General features: G+C 41.6%; 1 protein-coding gene across 5 annotated transcripts in view; it reads right to left on the bottom strand.

Annotated features, from left to right (window-relative positions):
* Nucleotides 1–16,799, bottom strand: part of LPGAT1 (lysophosphatidylglycerol acyltransferase 1) — a 162,829-nt gene that overhangs the window by 96,770 nt on the left and 49,260 nt on the right. For all 5 annotated transcript variants that reach the window (XR_010600217.1, XM_042855116.2, XM_042855114.2 and 2 more), the window contains exon 5: nucleotides 5,310–5,405. Coding sequence is in view for 4 of the 5 variants with exons in the window: in XM_042855116.2 (XP_042711050.1) it covers nucleotides 5,310–5,405 (96 nt within the window). In the remaining variant the exon portion in view is untranslated. The remainder of the gene's footprint in view (nucleotides 1–5,309; nucleotides 5,406–16,799) is intronic.

Raw genomic sequence — 16,799 nt, 5'->3', positions numbered from 1 at the left:
AACTCTGTCCTCACTGCATTCACCCTCGCGTAATACCATTATTTTCAATACAAAGCGGTGGGACAAGTTCTTCAGTACTGCTCTCTTTTCTTCAGTAGGGTTACAAAGGTTTATCTGAGACTAGAATTTAATTCTGTTGATAGCATACAAGCCAATCACAGAACTCTTCCCATTCTCCCATAGATGTGCTCCCTGAACGTATTGCTTATTTGTTTGCTAAAGCTAGCAGTTATGACAATCAATATACCAGGGAAAGATCTTCTCTGTAAGAAGATAATCTTTTCACCCCTCAGCTCACAGAGAGAACTGCACTGTAAAATGAGGGCATTTCTCCCCTTGGTCATGGTTTTAAAGAGTAGGTTTACATTATGTATAAATGTACCAGCATTCAGCATTTATAAAGTAGGTTTTTGATAAAAACTAAAGGTATTCATTTTAAATAAAGTAAAAGTTTGCCAAGAAAAAAAAATAGTTCCTTTCTTAAAAAGAAACATCATAAGTAATTTGAAATTAATTTATATAATATAAAATACGGCGATTATATGAGAAATTTCAATTAGGAGGAATTCCCTGAAAACATTCAGGCCAGCAAGCATAAACATTCATATTATTGTTTCTGAACACAACTGCTACTAGACAAGAGAGAGGAGCCACGAGCTACATTTTGGCATTCTATAGAGGTAGGCAGCTACTGGCACAGATTCATTTTTTGGTGTGTGATTCTGAAATTCTGTTTTGTTATCTGTTCTATTTAGAAGACAAGAGTCTGATTTGTATAGAGCTCTAAATAAATTCCTTGCCAACCTTTGCAGCTACCTAAGATGAGTCATTCCGTTTGTCCCGAAAAAAGACTACACCATTAACACAAAGCATTACTCAGGACAACAAGATATTAGAAGAGTGAAAAGTTGGCACCAAGGTAGCTAGTCTGGGGACTCTCGTAGTTATTAAACCTGAAGTGGCAAGTAAAAAATGACTGTGCTTCTGCCCTTTACTACTACTTTTTGATATATTAATACCGTCTCAAAGTGCCCTTTAAAAAAAATTAGATTAGATTTTTTTTAAGATATAAAATATCAAGTCCTGACTTCCTCTTCTTGAGTAGAAGAGTGGGGAAGTAAAGTCACGATAGAAATCTGGGGCCAAATCTTACAAACCCTCACTCGTTAAGAGCCCCCTGGAATCATACGATTCCTTCATGTGAATGAGGACTTGTAGGTTTGGGCTCTTCAACTGCAATTCTCTCAATCCTGAACTGATTTAAGAGGTCACAATGAGCAGGTTCTATGGGCCAGATTTTCAGCTGGTGTAAAATGGCATAGCTTAATTGAAGTCAATGGACCTAATCATTTTACACTGCTGAGAATTTGGCCCTATATCTCAGCTATACCAGAACCCAAGGATACAATCATATCCTGGCTTGTACATCATTGCTTAAATACACTAAATACACACACAATACATTTACACAATGCATATTTAAATACCAATGATAAAATAATTATGTATTATATGCTCAATATAAAAATTAGTTAGTAATTTTAAAACTACAGGGGTAACAAATCATGAAGAAAAGGTAGTTTCTACAAAGTTAATGCTGAAGACTGGTCTTCTGCTAAAAACTCAATTTCCTCCCTGCCCCTCCAAATTCAAAAGCAATCCATCCTAATCTTCATAGATGAACATATGCCAAGGTAGAATTATTTTGAGAAGCCTGAGGCAAATCTGGTAAGACATTTGAGAGATATGAAGTCCAAGAACTGAACTATTCTCACTAGGGATATTTTCCTAATGCTACATTGACTTGTGACAACTCAAAGATGGCTTTACCTAGAAACTCCACTGTACTGATGCCTTTCACTGTTTTTTAGGGGGTTGTTTTTATTTTGTTATTTGGGGGGGGATTGGGGGGGATTTTGTATGATTGAAGTCTGACCATGTATATCATTAATATTGCCAATGTTAGACAACTGCAACAAATTTTGTACAAATTATATCATGTAAGGTTAGGGTTACCAGATGTCCCGATTTTATAGGGACAGTCCAGATTTTGGGGTCTTTTTCTTATATAGGCTCCTATTACTCCTCAACCCCTGTCCTGATTTTTTACATTTGCTGTCTGGTCACCCTATGTAAGGTGTCAATGGAAAAGTTATTTGCTAAATAAAATTATCCTGTTTATATGCATATATCATTTTTGTATCTGAAGTTATGAATATTGGCTATATTATATATCTGTATCCCAAATGTGTTTGTTCCTGGGGTAACACCCAGCAGGTACACTGAAGCCAGACTGCTGTGTGTTCATGGCCCATTAAAGGCAATTAACTCTCACAATGGGGCCATAAAAGAAACACATTCCACCCAGAGGGGTCTTCCTGCAGACGCCTTAGCCTCCAAGTGGCTAAGGCTGGTCCCTGTGAGTCAGCAAGCCATGTAAGGGCATGTGACCCTGGACTTCATCTTGTGCCTGTACTTTTCCTGGGCTGTGCATTTTGTTTGGGACAGTAAAATTCCATCCACATGGCAGAGAGTACAAAAAAACCCTTGAATCATCTCCATGCTGCCTCTTTCCTGCTGATTCTCTGGCCTGTGGATTTACAACTGAAAGGAACATATTGATTATGGACTGAGGACCTTCCAATCTTTTGGAAGTTACCAGAGACTTTACAAGCCAGCAATTTGTTCCATCACTGCTACAAACCTGAGATAAGAAATTTGCAATAATTGTACGTACATGATTAACCATTTTAATTGTCTTCCTCTTTTCCCTTATAAATAAACCTTTATCTTTTACTTACCAAAGGATTGGCAACAGCGTATTTATTGGGTAAGATCTGAGTTATATATTGACCTGGCTATGTGGCTGATCTCTTGAGATCGGAAGAAACTTTTGTTTGATAAAATTGGTTTTCAAAGTCTAGCGTTTGGGTGGTGAAATAATGCATAGGCGCCAACTTCCCCTCTGCCCAGTGGATGTTCGACCCCCACCCCCACCCCTGCCTCTTCCCGCACCTGCACCGCCCTTGCCTTGTCCCCATTCCACCCCCTTCCCCAAAGTCCCCGCCCCTGCCCCACCTCCTCCTCTGAGTGCACCACGTCCCCGCTCCTCCCCCTCCCTCCCAGAAAGTCCTAAGAGCCACCAAACAGCTGTTAGGTGGCGGGGGGGCAGGAAGCACTGGGAGGGAGGGAGGGAGGGAGGGAGGGAGAGGGAGAAGCGGGGACGCAGCAGGCTTGGGGAAGGGGGGGAGAGAGGAGGCGGCGAGGAGGGGGAAGCTTGGCTGCCGGTGGGTGCAGAGCACCCGCTAATTTTTCCCCATGGGAATGTAAAGGGTGGGTCACATGGTTGGTTACCTGAGGCCAGGGCAGTAGAGTTTGAACTGATGACCAGAGTGGCTAGAAAGGGCATTGTGGGATACTGCCGAATAATTCTGGAGGCCATTCACAGCGCATTAGGCGGCCACACTGGTGCCGCAGCGCTGCAGCAGCAGTGCAATACTCGTTATTCCTCTCGGGGACGTGGAGTACATGCAGCGCTGCAAATGCCTTGCCAGTGTGGACGGGGAGTGAGTTACAGCGCTGTAACTCGCAAGTGTAGCCAAGGCCTAAGCTTAGGCAGTTGCTTTAGGATCTGCATTCTTCCAACTGGTGACTAGTAGTTCTATAGCACAAGCAATAGTCTTGATCTTTTGTGCAGGGAGAGCAGGGGAGTAACAAAAACCCATTGTGTCGTAGTTCCTTGAGGGCACCATGCATCTTGCGATCCCAGGAGGGGGAAGTTAGAAAATGAAGTTTACACTAGTAGCAAGACAGTCATTAGGTGAAAAAAAGAGCACTAGCCACCCCCTTTGGAAAAAAAACAAATATTCTCTAGTTACTTCAAGTAAACCTGTTCATGAGAGGGAGGGAGGGAGGGAGGGAGGGAGGGAGGGAGTTCATTTTTATTATTATGATGCCATGATCAAGGCTCCAAGAAGATTATAGGGGGTTTTGTAGCTACTTTTGCAATGAAGAATATTGCATGCCAGTGATGTATATGCCCATCAGAAAAACAATTACAAAAGAAAAACATGCATTTCTCTTTCACTGTTAGTACTCAGATTCCAGATAGCATAAATCTCTGATTAATGAAAATTTGAGGTCTGCAGTACCATAACCTTTTATAGAGGGCAAACATTGTTTTTGCAGCTTAATAATCTTTTAATTTAAGTTCAAATACACATTGGTTACATTAGGTAGATGGAAGGGCAACAAAAACACATCCAAAATATCCTAAAATGTATATCCTATTAACAAATCTGCAGTTGCCCTCTAGCATACATAACTCAGTATTTATCTTGTATGTGTGCTAAATGTAAGTAAATACAAGAAATAGACAGAAAGCGATCAATATTTTAAAACATGTCAGGTTCCGTTCTTCTCTCAGATGCACAATGAGCACCATCAAATAACTAAAGGTCATCCACAAAGCACTATAGGCCCACCACGTGAGGTTGTTATTTTATAATGTAATAGTGCCTGTAATTTGCTAGGCACCCCTCTAATCTCCTAACTGAAAATCTGGCCTGAAATTTATATTTTTTCAAACAGATCTTCAGTCACTCCGTTTTAAATACAGATTAGCCTCTTTCGTTAAAAAGTTACAATATCCCAGTTAACCTACACCTGCCCGCCCCCTCCCTAACCCAGGCAAATAAAAATTAAGGGGGGGGGGAAGGGAGAAATGTATATTCTGAATGTCATACTTTGCATAACCGGTATCAGATCAATGAAACCTTTTTTACATTTTCTTATTCTTGGAGGATGGTTTGCTCTGCATTTAACAAAGGAAGTAGTAATACAGAAAATCTCAGTAATCATTTATCTGTCAATTTTGGGGATAATATAGCCAACAAACAAGAATCACTGATGTTTACACATTATCAGTATTCCAGACCTGATTCCACACTATATTATTCTACATTTACAGCAATGTACCTCTATTAGATTGTAAACTCTGAAGCAAAGACTGTCATTTATTGTATGATTGTACTGTGGCCTAGCACAATGGGACCCCAACCTGGTTGAGGCCTCTATCATCATATAAATGTTAAATAATACAATTACTAAAAACAAATTAAAATATTTTAATTTATATTAGATCTATCTTTAGCAAGTACATTTCAATACAAGGATTTCACCTTGTAATCCTCACTACAGAATTTACACAGAAATTCTGGCAGACCACATTGAAATTTAGAAAACTTAACGGAAAACAGAGCATTGACTACAAGGATAAATCAAGGCTCTATCACCCATCTATTGTTTACCTGTCTTATAAAGAAGTCTCCGTGGATTAGCGATACAATCCCAAAGTTTGTATACTTAAAAATATGATCCATCAGCCACATCATCTGACGGACAACCTGAAAAAGTTGAGAAAAGGACTTGTCAGTATATACTACATGCAAAGAAGAAGACATTAGAGAGATCATCTTTTCAAAAACCAACAAACCCACCCACAAGCTAATGCATAAATAACGGCATTAGCTCTTCAAAAGTGAAAAGTAGCTCAGGTGCCATTTTGTTTTCTAGGAAGGGGCCTAATATGACCACTCTCCTTAGAGTCAGCGTACAATTTTACTTTGCTACTCACATGGTGTAACTTCACACAGGCACACTGTATGCCCTTTTGACACTATACACTGGGGAAGCACCCTGTAATCCCCATATTCATCGCTTATATATAATTGTGATATTTCACATGAAGCATGCCATATGAGGTATCAAGGAAAAGGTTATGATCTGCTGAAAGTCATTGTTCTATCTAAATATGTGCATCATTCATGCATATAAAATTATAAGAATTGTGTTGTATGGTTTTCACTAAAATATGCTGTGGGTTTGGGAAGTGCACAGATGCTAGCTCTCCAGAGACAACGACAAGGGAGGTAACCAACACCCAGATGGGTGCTGAATGGACATCACTAGCCACTGTCTAGCAGAGGAGTTACAATACAATGACTCACTCACAGGAGACATACAGGGAGTATTGCTTCACCTTGTGACTCAGCAATGCCCACCAGACATGCCTGGACTTGTGTTCTCCAAGCACATGGACTAAGGGTATAAAACAGTACACAGTGGCCACATGCTTGGCCTTTCTCCTTCCCCCACCTATGCTGCAAGCAACAAGGGCACTGAGAAGACTGAAGACTCCAACAGAGGAGACTGGCCCAGGTTTCAAGGGTGAAACCTGTGTACTATGAACTGCAATATCGAGTGGGGTGAGAAAAACTGTTTAATCTAGATGTTGCCCAGTCTAATAGGGTTGAGAGTCTAGCCTGCATGCATATATTTTATATTGGTAATCACTCTGACTTTTTGACTATCTTTTGTAATCAATAAACTTGTTTTACTGTTATCTTTACCAGTGAGTTTGCCTGAAGAGCTTGGTAAATCTGCTCAAGTTTGCAAAGGCTGGTAAATATCCACTTTCCATTGATTAAGTGATGAACCAATTAATAAACTTGCATTTCTTAATAAAGGGTCTTGAGCAGTGGAAGATGGTATATTCCTGAAGTACAAGGCTAAGAGCTGGGGGAGGGGGGATTTGCCTTATTCTGTGTGATTCATGAGTGGCTCTGGAAGCATTCATGCAATCTAGCTTGGTGTGGGGCTCCACATGCAGGTGTGCTGAGTGATAACAGCACCTGGAGGGGTTTGCTGCTTGTCACTAGCAAAGCACTGTGAGACACAACCCAAAATAGTGAGTTAAGGGGACATAGCGGTCCCACAGTCCCAGGCTGCATCCCGGGGATCCCATCAGAGCCTCCTTCTGACATGCCACCCCCATTTTAATCAGACAGCTTCATCCACAAACTGTATTCAGTTTAAATTTTAGAGAAATTATCTATTTGATTTTAAATCTTCAGCAACTTTGTCTCCCCCATAAAAAAAAAACAACAACCCACCACTTGCATTTTATTTTTGATGTTAAACTTTTAAAAACAGTTATTTGACATAAAATAGTCTATCTCCAGGTGAAGAACAATTACCTACCTGTAAATGTGGTTCTTCAAGATGTTGTTATCCATGTGGATCCCACTTTAGATGTGGATACATCCATGTCCATGAGATCAAAGCCTTTGAACAGCAGTGTCAGTTGAGCCACACCTGTACCACCGTATGCCCTGTGCCCTCCCCCCAAGGACATAACAGGCAGAGCAGCCATAACCATCCCTTAGTTCCCTCACTAATTCAGAATCCCAGAGGAGGACGACTCTGAAAAAGCAAAAACAACAAGGAGTCTGGTGGCACCTTAAAGACTAACAGATTTATTTGGGCATAAGCTTTCGTGAGTAAAAACCTCACTTCTTCGGATGCATCCGAAGAAGTGAGGTTTTTACTCACGAAAGCTTATGCCCAAATAAATCTGTTAGTCTTTAAGGTGCCACCAGACTCCTTGTTGTTTTTGTAGATACAGACTAACACGGCTACCCCCTGATATCTGAAAAAGCAGGGTAAAGTGAGGGTTATGGGATCCATATGGATGACAACATCCCAAAAAAACATTTACTATAAAAATTAAATACCCGTTCTTTCTTCAAGTGTGTGCGCATGGTAACTAGGTAACTAATAAGCAGTGTCCAGGCTGGAAGGGGAGACTGAGAAGTCCTGATTGACATTGACTAGATAGCGACTATAACACAGCCCTATGAAATCTGACATCTGATCTTGCAGCCAGGCCAAGAGCATAGTGTTGAACAATGTAAGGGAATTAACTCCACAGAGCTGCCCTGCAAATTTCAGATACAGTGATGTTCCTGAAGTGTGCAGAAAAGGCAGCCTGTGCTCTAGTGGAGTAAGCTTTAATATTTGGAGAAAGAGATGTAGCTGATAGATGACAGCAGATTGGAATACACTATGAAATCAATTTTATTCTTCTGTGGGAAGAAATGGCTTGACCTTTTGAAGCACCAGAGGTGGCAACCAAAAGATGGAGAGAGTGTCTGAAAGGCTTTAGTCAGTGATTTCCCTACACCCCCCTGAATTTCCCCAACATCCCCCCCAGTTCTGTGAACTAGTTACATGCCAATTTAGTGACTGTCTGGAAATTTGACTTGAAATTGAAACATTAATACACACTTTAAAAGCATATACAGTATGATAAAATACATGTATCTGAAAAAGTATAAGAGATTTGAAAAGTATGAACATAGACTAGCTTCCTTACACAGCTGTTGTTTTTTATGACAATGTCAGTGCATTCATTTCGGTGATGTTTGCCAACCTAATAATTTCAAATGATGATTTGTAAGCAAAGTCTAAATGAGCTCTCCCTGATAGCTAGTGATGAGCTGGGGCTGGAGGGAAAGGCTTCAGGACCAGATTGTATTTACATTCACACTTAATCTACCTAGGTATCCAGCAAACAGAGCTGTGTTGCCCAAGTGATAGATTATGGCTGGGCTGGGTTACAAATCACTTGAATGCAGGGGGGGGGGGGCCGGGGGGAAGAGGGTGGTTAGGAGGGAATGAAATGTTGTTCTTATTGTATGAGTAAAGGGCAGTAGAACTGTACTTAGCCTGTGCTGATTGAGGGCATCAAGAGAGAGGGTGGGGACCTGTCCCTCTCCACTGTTTAAAGACAGAGCTGATTAGGCTCCATAGATAGTCTTTTGTTCTGTTAAGTGACCACTGAAGCTTAAATCACTGATAAATCAGGTCTAAGTGCTTAGTCCTGCTGTGTGGACAGTGTTTCTGTGGAAGAGATAGCCCAGACTGCACTAGCAGCAAGGTTCCCCCACTGAGAGCTCAGCTGAAATCACTGAGAGCTGGGTGGAACCTCAAGAGACCAACTTGCAGAGGTCACAGTGGCAGCAGCAGGTGACAGCGCAGGGCCATTGGCAACAGAGTGGTGGAGTGAACGGTGGCACAACAAACAGCAGTGGCCAGAGCGAACAGTGAGCAGCTGGAGGAATGAGCAAGATGCCTTTTTGCCCCCCACCTGGGAGGTGTACTCACATGAAAGCACCTCTGAACTCTGAGTCTCCACTGTCCAAGCACAACACCGGTGAGTGGGGTGCAGTGGAGGGAAAAGCGAGGGGCACGTTAAATAAACATTTGTTTGTTGGACTATATTTTAGTGACTTTGCTCCAGAATGCTAGATTTGTGACTGGGAATGGAAACTTATATAAATGTTTTCTAGTAGGCCAAGATTTTTAAAATGCATTATTTGCCAAGGTTATCTCACATCGTTGCCATCTTGAGAGGTCATTACATTGGGGAGTTTCTGTACTAAACATTTTTATTATTATAATTAATTTTTACTTAAGAATGGTTATACTGGGTCAGACCAATGGTCCATATAGCCCAGTATCCTGTCTTCCGACAGAGGTCAAGGCCAGGTACTTCAGAGGGAATGAACAGAACAGGTAATCATCAAGTGATCCATCCCCTGTTGCCCATTCCCAGCTTCTGGCAAACAGGCTAGGGCCACTCAGAGCATGGTGTTGCATCCCTCCCCATCCTGGTGGACCTATTCTCCAGGAATTTATCTAGTTCTTTTTTTAATCCTGTTATAGTTTTGGTCTTCACAGCATCCCCTGGCAAAGCAAAGAGTTCCACGGGTTGACTTTATGTTGTGTGAAGTAGTACTTCCTTTTGTTTTGTTTAAAACCTGCTGCCTATTAATTTCATTGGGAGACTGCTAGTTCGTGTGTTATGTGAAGGATTAAATAGCATTTCCTTATTCACTTTCTTCACACCAGTCAAGATTTTATAGACCTCTATCATATCCCCCCTTAGTCTAAGCTGAAAATTCCCAGTCATTTTGATCTCTCCTCCTGTTTCATAACCCTAATCATTTTAGTTGCCCATCCCTGTACCTTTTCCAATTCCAATATATCTTTTTTGGGATGGGGTAACCAGATCTGCACACAGTATTCAAGGTGTGCACGTACCATGGATTTATATAGAGGCGATATGATATTGTCAGTCTTATTATCTATCCCTTTCTTAATGATTCCCAACATTCTGTTTGCTTTTTTGACTGCCGCTGCACATTGAGTGGATGTTTTCAGAGAACTATCCACAATGACTCCAAGATCTCTTTCTTGAGTGTTAACAGCTAATTCAGACTCCATCATTTTGTATGTGTAGTTGGGATTGTGTTTTCCAATGTGCATTACTTTGCATTTATCAACATTGAATTTCATCTGCCATTTTGTTGCCCAGCCACCCAGTTTTCTGAGATCCCTTTGTAACTCTTTGCAGTCTGCCTGGGACTTGACTAGCTTGAATAGTTTTGTATCATCTGCAAATTTTGCCACCTCACTGTTTACCCATTTTTCCAAATCATTTATGAATATGTTGAACAGTAATGGTCCCAGTACCGACCCCTCAGGGATACCACTATTTATCTCTCTCCATTCTGAAAACTGACCATTTATTCCTACCCTTTGTTTCCCATCTTTTAACCAGTTACTGATCCATGAGAAGACTTCCCTCTTATCCCATGATGGCTTACTTTTCAAAAGTCAATTTAAATTAAATATATATATATTTTTTTTTAATTTATATATTTTTAGAAATCTAGACCTGTTATGTGTTTTGGTGTAACCTGCATTATCCTTATGTTAAATTTGCATTATCCTAATAAAACATTTACTTTATTCATCTCTCTTTTCATTTTCACTTTGACCTGCAACATATAAAAGACAAAAGACAATACAACAATTTTTCCACTCAAAGGCCTCAAAAACTAACCAAGGTGAAGAACACATCAAGAACCAAGAATATATCAACGTCATCTGAAGGTTCAAGTGGTATATCTACATCTGACCAGCCCGAAGCACAAATACAGCTACCTACTGAAAGAACAGTGTCTCCAAAACCTAAAGGCAGTTTCCGATGTTTGTCGGTCAAAGTGTTCCCATTTATTGAAGTTACAAAAGATGGCTACTGGTGCACCTCTTGCAAAAAAGCTTACGAAGAAGGAAAGCTTCCCAATGCTATAACTGGTAAAGGTGGAGGAGCTTGGTTTGTCAAACCGATCAGCAAAGCCAATGCTCACAAACTACGTGAAAAGGGTGCAAAACACCAGGCCTCTGGAGTGCATCAATATGCAGAAAGCCTTATAAGCCCACTTTCAAAGCTAATTTTAGAAGTACTTGATGAGGCTGTTAAGAATGCTGGAGACACAACACAGTTCATGTGAACAAACATGGCTGTGGCATCCCACTTTCTATTTAAGCAAGAGATACCACACACTACGAACTGGAAGCCAATGTTAAGTGCATTGTCACTTGTTTGGAACCAGTGTTCAACTTCAGGATGAACAAAACCAGCAAATGCTCACTATCTTTCTGCAAGAAACTCAACTGAGTGACTAGAAGCATGTGGTGCAACAGTGAGACTCAACAGTTGAAAAAGTGAAGAACTCTCTCGCCATATTCAAAAAATTTGCATACATGGCTGATGAATGCACCAATGCAAATGGGCATCAAGTCATTGTGTACGTTATCTTGATGTCAGGGGTAGGCCAGTAGATGTGTCTTCTATAACTTGAACATCTAGAAATGCATCGGCTGCATCTGTGACAACCCACATCTTAGAAGTTAAATGCTTGTCAATTGGACCTCAAACACATGGCTGCTTGTGCATTTGATGGAGCTGCAAACTTCTCTGGAAGACATGATGGATGAAAGAAGTAGGAATTCATCTCTTGCTACTCCCAGTCACAACAGCTACAGTTGAGCGTTCTTTTTCCATCATTGAATAGAATTTTGTGTTCTTAAAGAAGTCGCCTTCTGCCTGATCATGTAAATGAACTAATGGGCATATCAACTGAAGGAATGGAAGTACCAGACACATGAGAAGCCACCAAAGATGAACGCATTGCATTCAAGAAGTTCATTAACTGAGTTGTGCAAAATTATAACAAGAAACCAAAAAGGATGTAGACATAGTGCTTCATAGAAGGCTTGAGTAGCCAACTTTAATTTGTGTGATAATTTTAAAACATGAGTTAAATCTAATAAAATAGTCATGAAACATTTTTCAGTTTTTACTATGGTGCCATACAGCCCACCTTCACCCTCACAGTCTCACCCCTCATCGGCCCTGACACACACCCCTGTAAATTCGAACCCCTCTCACACACACCCCACACCCCTAATTTCAATCCCTGGGTAAACCACTGGCTTTAGTTATGTCCGTACAGCAAAAACTGTGCACGGGCTAGCCTACCTGAACTAGCATGAATCCAGCTGGCATGGGCAACAGCAGCAACAAAGTCATTACAGTACAGGCTAGCGAGCCGAGAATGTACTCAAGATTCATGCTGGACTTATACTACCCATGCTGAAGCTTGCACCGTGATATCTTCATGGTTAGCATTACTTGTGCTAGCTGGAGTCAAGCTACTTTGGATAGGCTAGCCAACGCACTGCTTTTGCTGTGTAGACATAGCCTATGTCTAAGGCTAAGATTTAGTCATGGGCATTTTTAGTAAAAGTCATGGACAACAAACAAAAACTCACAGCCCCGTGACCTGTCCGTGATTTGTACTATACACTCGACTAAATTTTTGGTGTTCTGTGCCCCTGGAGCCCCACAGATGCTGCTCTGGAGAGGGGCCTCAGGTTGCCTGCTGGTGAAAGAGAGGCGAGCACGGCACGGACCGCCACTGACGGGGGACAGCCCCAACGGCCCAGGACAACGGCCACCGGTGTTGCGGGGAGGGGCCGGTGTGGGCCCCAAGCTGCTCTGGCAGCCCTGGGATCAGTCACACCTGCCGGCTCCAGTCTGTCATGGAGGTCCCGGAAAGTCACAGAATCCGTGACTTCTGTGACCTGCGTGACAGACTTGCAGCCTTACCTATGTCCTATCGAGATAACATAGCAAGACTCTTGAAACAAGGGTCCAAGGTGGGGAATTTCTTCTCTCTCAAAGAGAACTGGGGTTTGGGGCGGGGGGGTGTAGAAAGGAATAAACTAATAGATTGTGTCAGATTTTCGTTTGAATCAATATAGGGAGTAAACTTGGGTAAAGTTTTCACATCTCCTTATCTCTATGGAATGTATGTAAAAAAAAAAAAAAGAGGCTGGAGTTCACTGACCCTTCTGGATGATGTAATGGCAACGAAGACGGCCACTTTCAGAATAAAGTGGTATACAGAGCATTCAGAGAGGTCCAAAGGGGGCTCCAGGAGGCTTGTAAGGACAATAGTAAGATTGCACATAAAAGAGGGGGTTCTCTAACTGATCGGTAACCATTTATTATTGCTGAGATTGCTTCAAGGTGGACTTAGGCAGAACTAAAAAGTCCAGAATGTTTTAAATCTAGAATGTGGTAGAGGATTTTTTGGCATAAGGGACCTTCAATGTATCATGGTTGTGTTGGGCTGCCCAAATTGAAAATAATTTCCATTTAGAGGTACGATGGAGAGTTTTCGCCTTTTCAGGAAGTTCTCTTGTACTTTTAAGAAGCAGTCCATCAGTAGCACTCAACCAGCCAACATCCACCATCAGCTACCATGATCTAGGGTCTGGCTGAAACATCTGACCCTCATTCTGTGATAGTATCCTTGTAAAATCTGGAAGTGGTATGGAAGGATCAGTAGACATCTTGAGGAGATGTGTTAGCCAGAATTGTGTCTGCTAATATGGAGCTGTCAGAATGAGTAATGGCTGCATCTTGTCCAATTTTTGCAATCACTCTGGGTAAAAAAAGGAATTGGTAGAAATGCATACACAAGAAACTTGTCTTGAGCGTGGTGAAAAAAAAAAAGGATGATGGAAGCAAGTATTACCATCCTGAATGTGAGACGGCATATACATTTGTTCAGTCTTCCTTATCCTGGAGGGAAAAAAAAAGGGGGGGGGGGCTCTTCATCTTATCCCAGATCTAGGAAGTATCAGTAGAAGCATCTTCCCTGTTACTCCAGGAGGTACCCACTCTATAGCTCCTATGCAAAGCACAGAAGCTACTTCTTCCTTAGCTGAAGGTCCCTGAAGAGGGACAGGGAATGGGAGTGGAAAAAAGGACTAAACTGCAAGACTTAGCCATGGCAAACAATATCTAGCACCCATCTGTCAGTTATAGAAGTCCAAGCCTAAATGGGGGTGGGCAGCAGGAGTCAAACTGGCATCCAAAGGTAGGGTATGGGCTGGCACTTGAGTGGTTAAACGTGGATCTTGACCCATCCATCAAGCCTGTTGTCTGGAAGCAGATGAAGGCTGATGTGCAACTGAGGAAGACGATGGCTGCCTCCAAGAGAACCATGGCTTCTTCTTGGGTACTTAGAAGACCATGGTTGAAGGCAAGTATCTTTTGCCTGGATTACCTGATATTTAGAGGGTTCGCCCATTTGGGGCTGTGGCCTGGATGCCAAATGAATAGAATGTGGCCGGGGAGTTCTTCATGGAGTATGATGAGTCATCCGTGTGTGCACTGAGTAAGTCTGCCCTAGAAGGGCAAACCCTCATTTCACTTCTTTCAGAATGCCAGAAACGTCCAGCTACGAAGCTCTGGACATTGTGACTGTGGTGGACATTGCTCATTGTGTGTCATGATCACAGGCTGTAAGAAGGAACCAAGGGACAGCTACAGCTGCCAGGGCCAGCTCGAGGGTTTTGGCCGCCCCAAGCAGCCAAAACCAAAAACAAACAAACAAACAAAAAAAGCCACGATCATGATCTGCGGCGGCAATTCGGCGGGAGGTCCTTCACTCCCAGGCAGAGTGAGGGACCGTCCTCTGAATTGCCGCCGAATACCTGGACATGCCGCCCCTCTCTGGAGCGGCCGCCCCAAGCACCTGCTTGAGAAGCTGGTGCCTGGAGCCGGCCCTGATGGCTGCTCTGCCCTTTATGCCCTTAGGTGGGAGGGCACACGAGCACTCATGGCTCAGCAGACACTAATGTGCAAAAGATTCCAATATCACATGCATGAGACACATGCACACTCAGAATGGAATCCACACTGACATGTACACAAGGAATTTATTTTTTCTGATCCAATTTCAGGAGGTGCACTGCTTTTTGCTTCTTTCCCTCACTTTTAAGTGGGTAGGGTATGAGGATGAAGTGTGAAGCAAAGTATTTCCCCAAGATAAACAACTACAAGCCCAGATGCTTCCTATTCCACAGTGCTTACTTCATCTCACTCAGCTCTCGAATCAGTCATGCAATCTGATTAGATGGACTTTGATCTTGTAGCAGCTGTTGTAACTGCACAGAGAAGTTGGGAAAAGCAAGTCTTGAAACTTGCAGTGCAAGGTAAAAAGCAGTCTCTCTTCCCAACTGCACTCTCTCAAACAGCGCTCTCTGGGATCCTTGTTTTACACAAGGAAGTATAACCAAACATATGGATACTACTCTGGTAACACTACCACTGAGTCATTTTAACCTATCCTTCTTGGCTGAACAGATAATATACTTCTATCGGTGAAATCTCGACAAGCTTCACAGTTGACACCAATTCAAACTATATAAAATTCTCAAAACTATATAAAAAGGACAGTGAACTTGAACAGATCCCCTCGGATCCAATTACCAACAAGCAGAAACCCTGCTCTGTAAAACTTGTCTTTAAAGAGAAAGCTTTGCAGACCCTATACTATATGGAATAAAGTTTAATTTCAACTGATGGGGATATTCCCTTCACTGGAAACCCATGTTTCCCTAATTCATGCAAGCGAATCTGGAACAATGTTTTCAGAAAGCGTTACTGTTAATTAGCTGTTAATTTCTATTTACATTGGAGAAGGCTAACATAGATGGGTTTTTGGAATATTTTGTTTATAAACAAGCATTCCAGTATGTCATAAATTCTAAAACACTGTCATTTTGCTGATATGTGCCCCTCAAGAAAGAAATCCGCTGGTGAATTTTCAGAGCACTGCAGCATTCCCCCCTTGCTATGTGCAGAACTTGATCTTCAGCGGTGAGTCAGACAGTTCAGAATTCTGAATTTATCTCCTCGAGGTCTTTTTTTAAAATGTTGTGAATGGCTACTGACCACCAAATCTATTTGATTTAACAAATGATTGGAACTCAGAAGACCTGGGTTCTATTCCTAGCTCAGCCACTAGTCTGCTGGGTGACCTTGGAAAAGTCACTTCACCTTTGTGCCTCAGTTTCCTCATCTGTGAAATGTGGATACTGATATTTACCTCCTTTGTGAAGTGCTTTGAGATCTACTGATGAAAAGCACTATAATAGTTAGATTGATAATAATAAACAACAATAATTCCTAAAAACCTTTCTGGGACACGACCAATTTGTTAACACACGAATAGCAAATGGTATCAAAGTTCTCAAAGCCCAGAGAAAACAAAAAGACTATTTCAATGGCATATTTAAAACCTAAGCTCAATTTAATAGTAGTAGTTATGCAATGATTTCTTCTGGCCATATCAATTTGTTTTACCTTTCTAGTGGTTCCAGATTTCTGCTCAAAAGAAATGACCAATGTCACCCTATACTCTCACAGTGATTGGAGATCTTGTTTAAGCAATTCAAAAGCATTTGATTTAGCAATTCTATTATGGATAAGCTAGACTGATTTTCCAAATAATTATAATTACTTATATGAATCGTGCAATATTTCAACACATACTAAGATTTTACATTTTTTTTAAATGCAAACTAAAAAAGGCAAATCAATACTTAAGCTCTGGACCTATGCATATCCAAGAGTGAAGGATTGTAGCTTGCCGTAGTTTCCTCAAAACCCACAGACTTGAGAAAGCTTGGAAATTCAGACTTAAGGTTTAAAAAAAAAAAAACCCAAAAACCAATAAATATCAGAAAGA

The sequence above is a fragment of the Chrysemys picta genome, chromosome 3 (assembly GCF_011386835.1).
Source record: "Chrysemys picta bellii isolate R12L10 chromosome 3, ASM1138683v2, whole genome shotgun sequence".
In the NCBI taxonomy this organism is placed as follows: Eukaryota; Metazoa; Chordata; order Testudines; family Emydidae; genus Chrysemys; species Chrysemys picta.
This window is presented reverse-complemented; position numbering and strand designations above follow the sequence as displayed.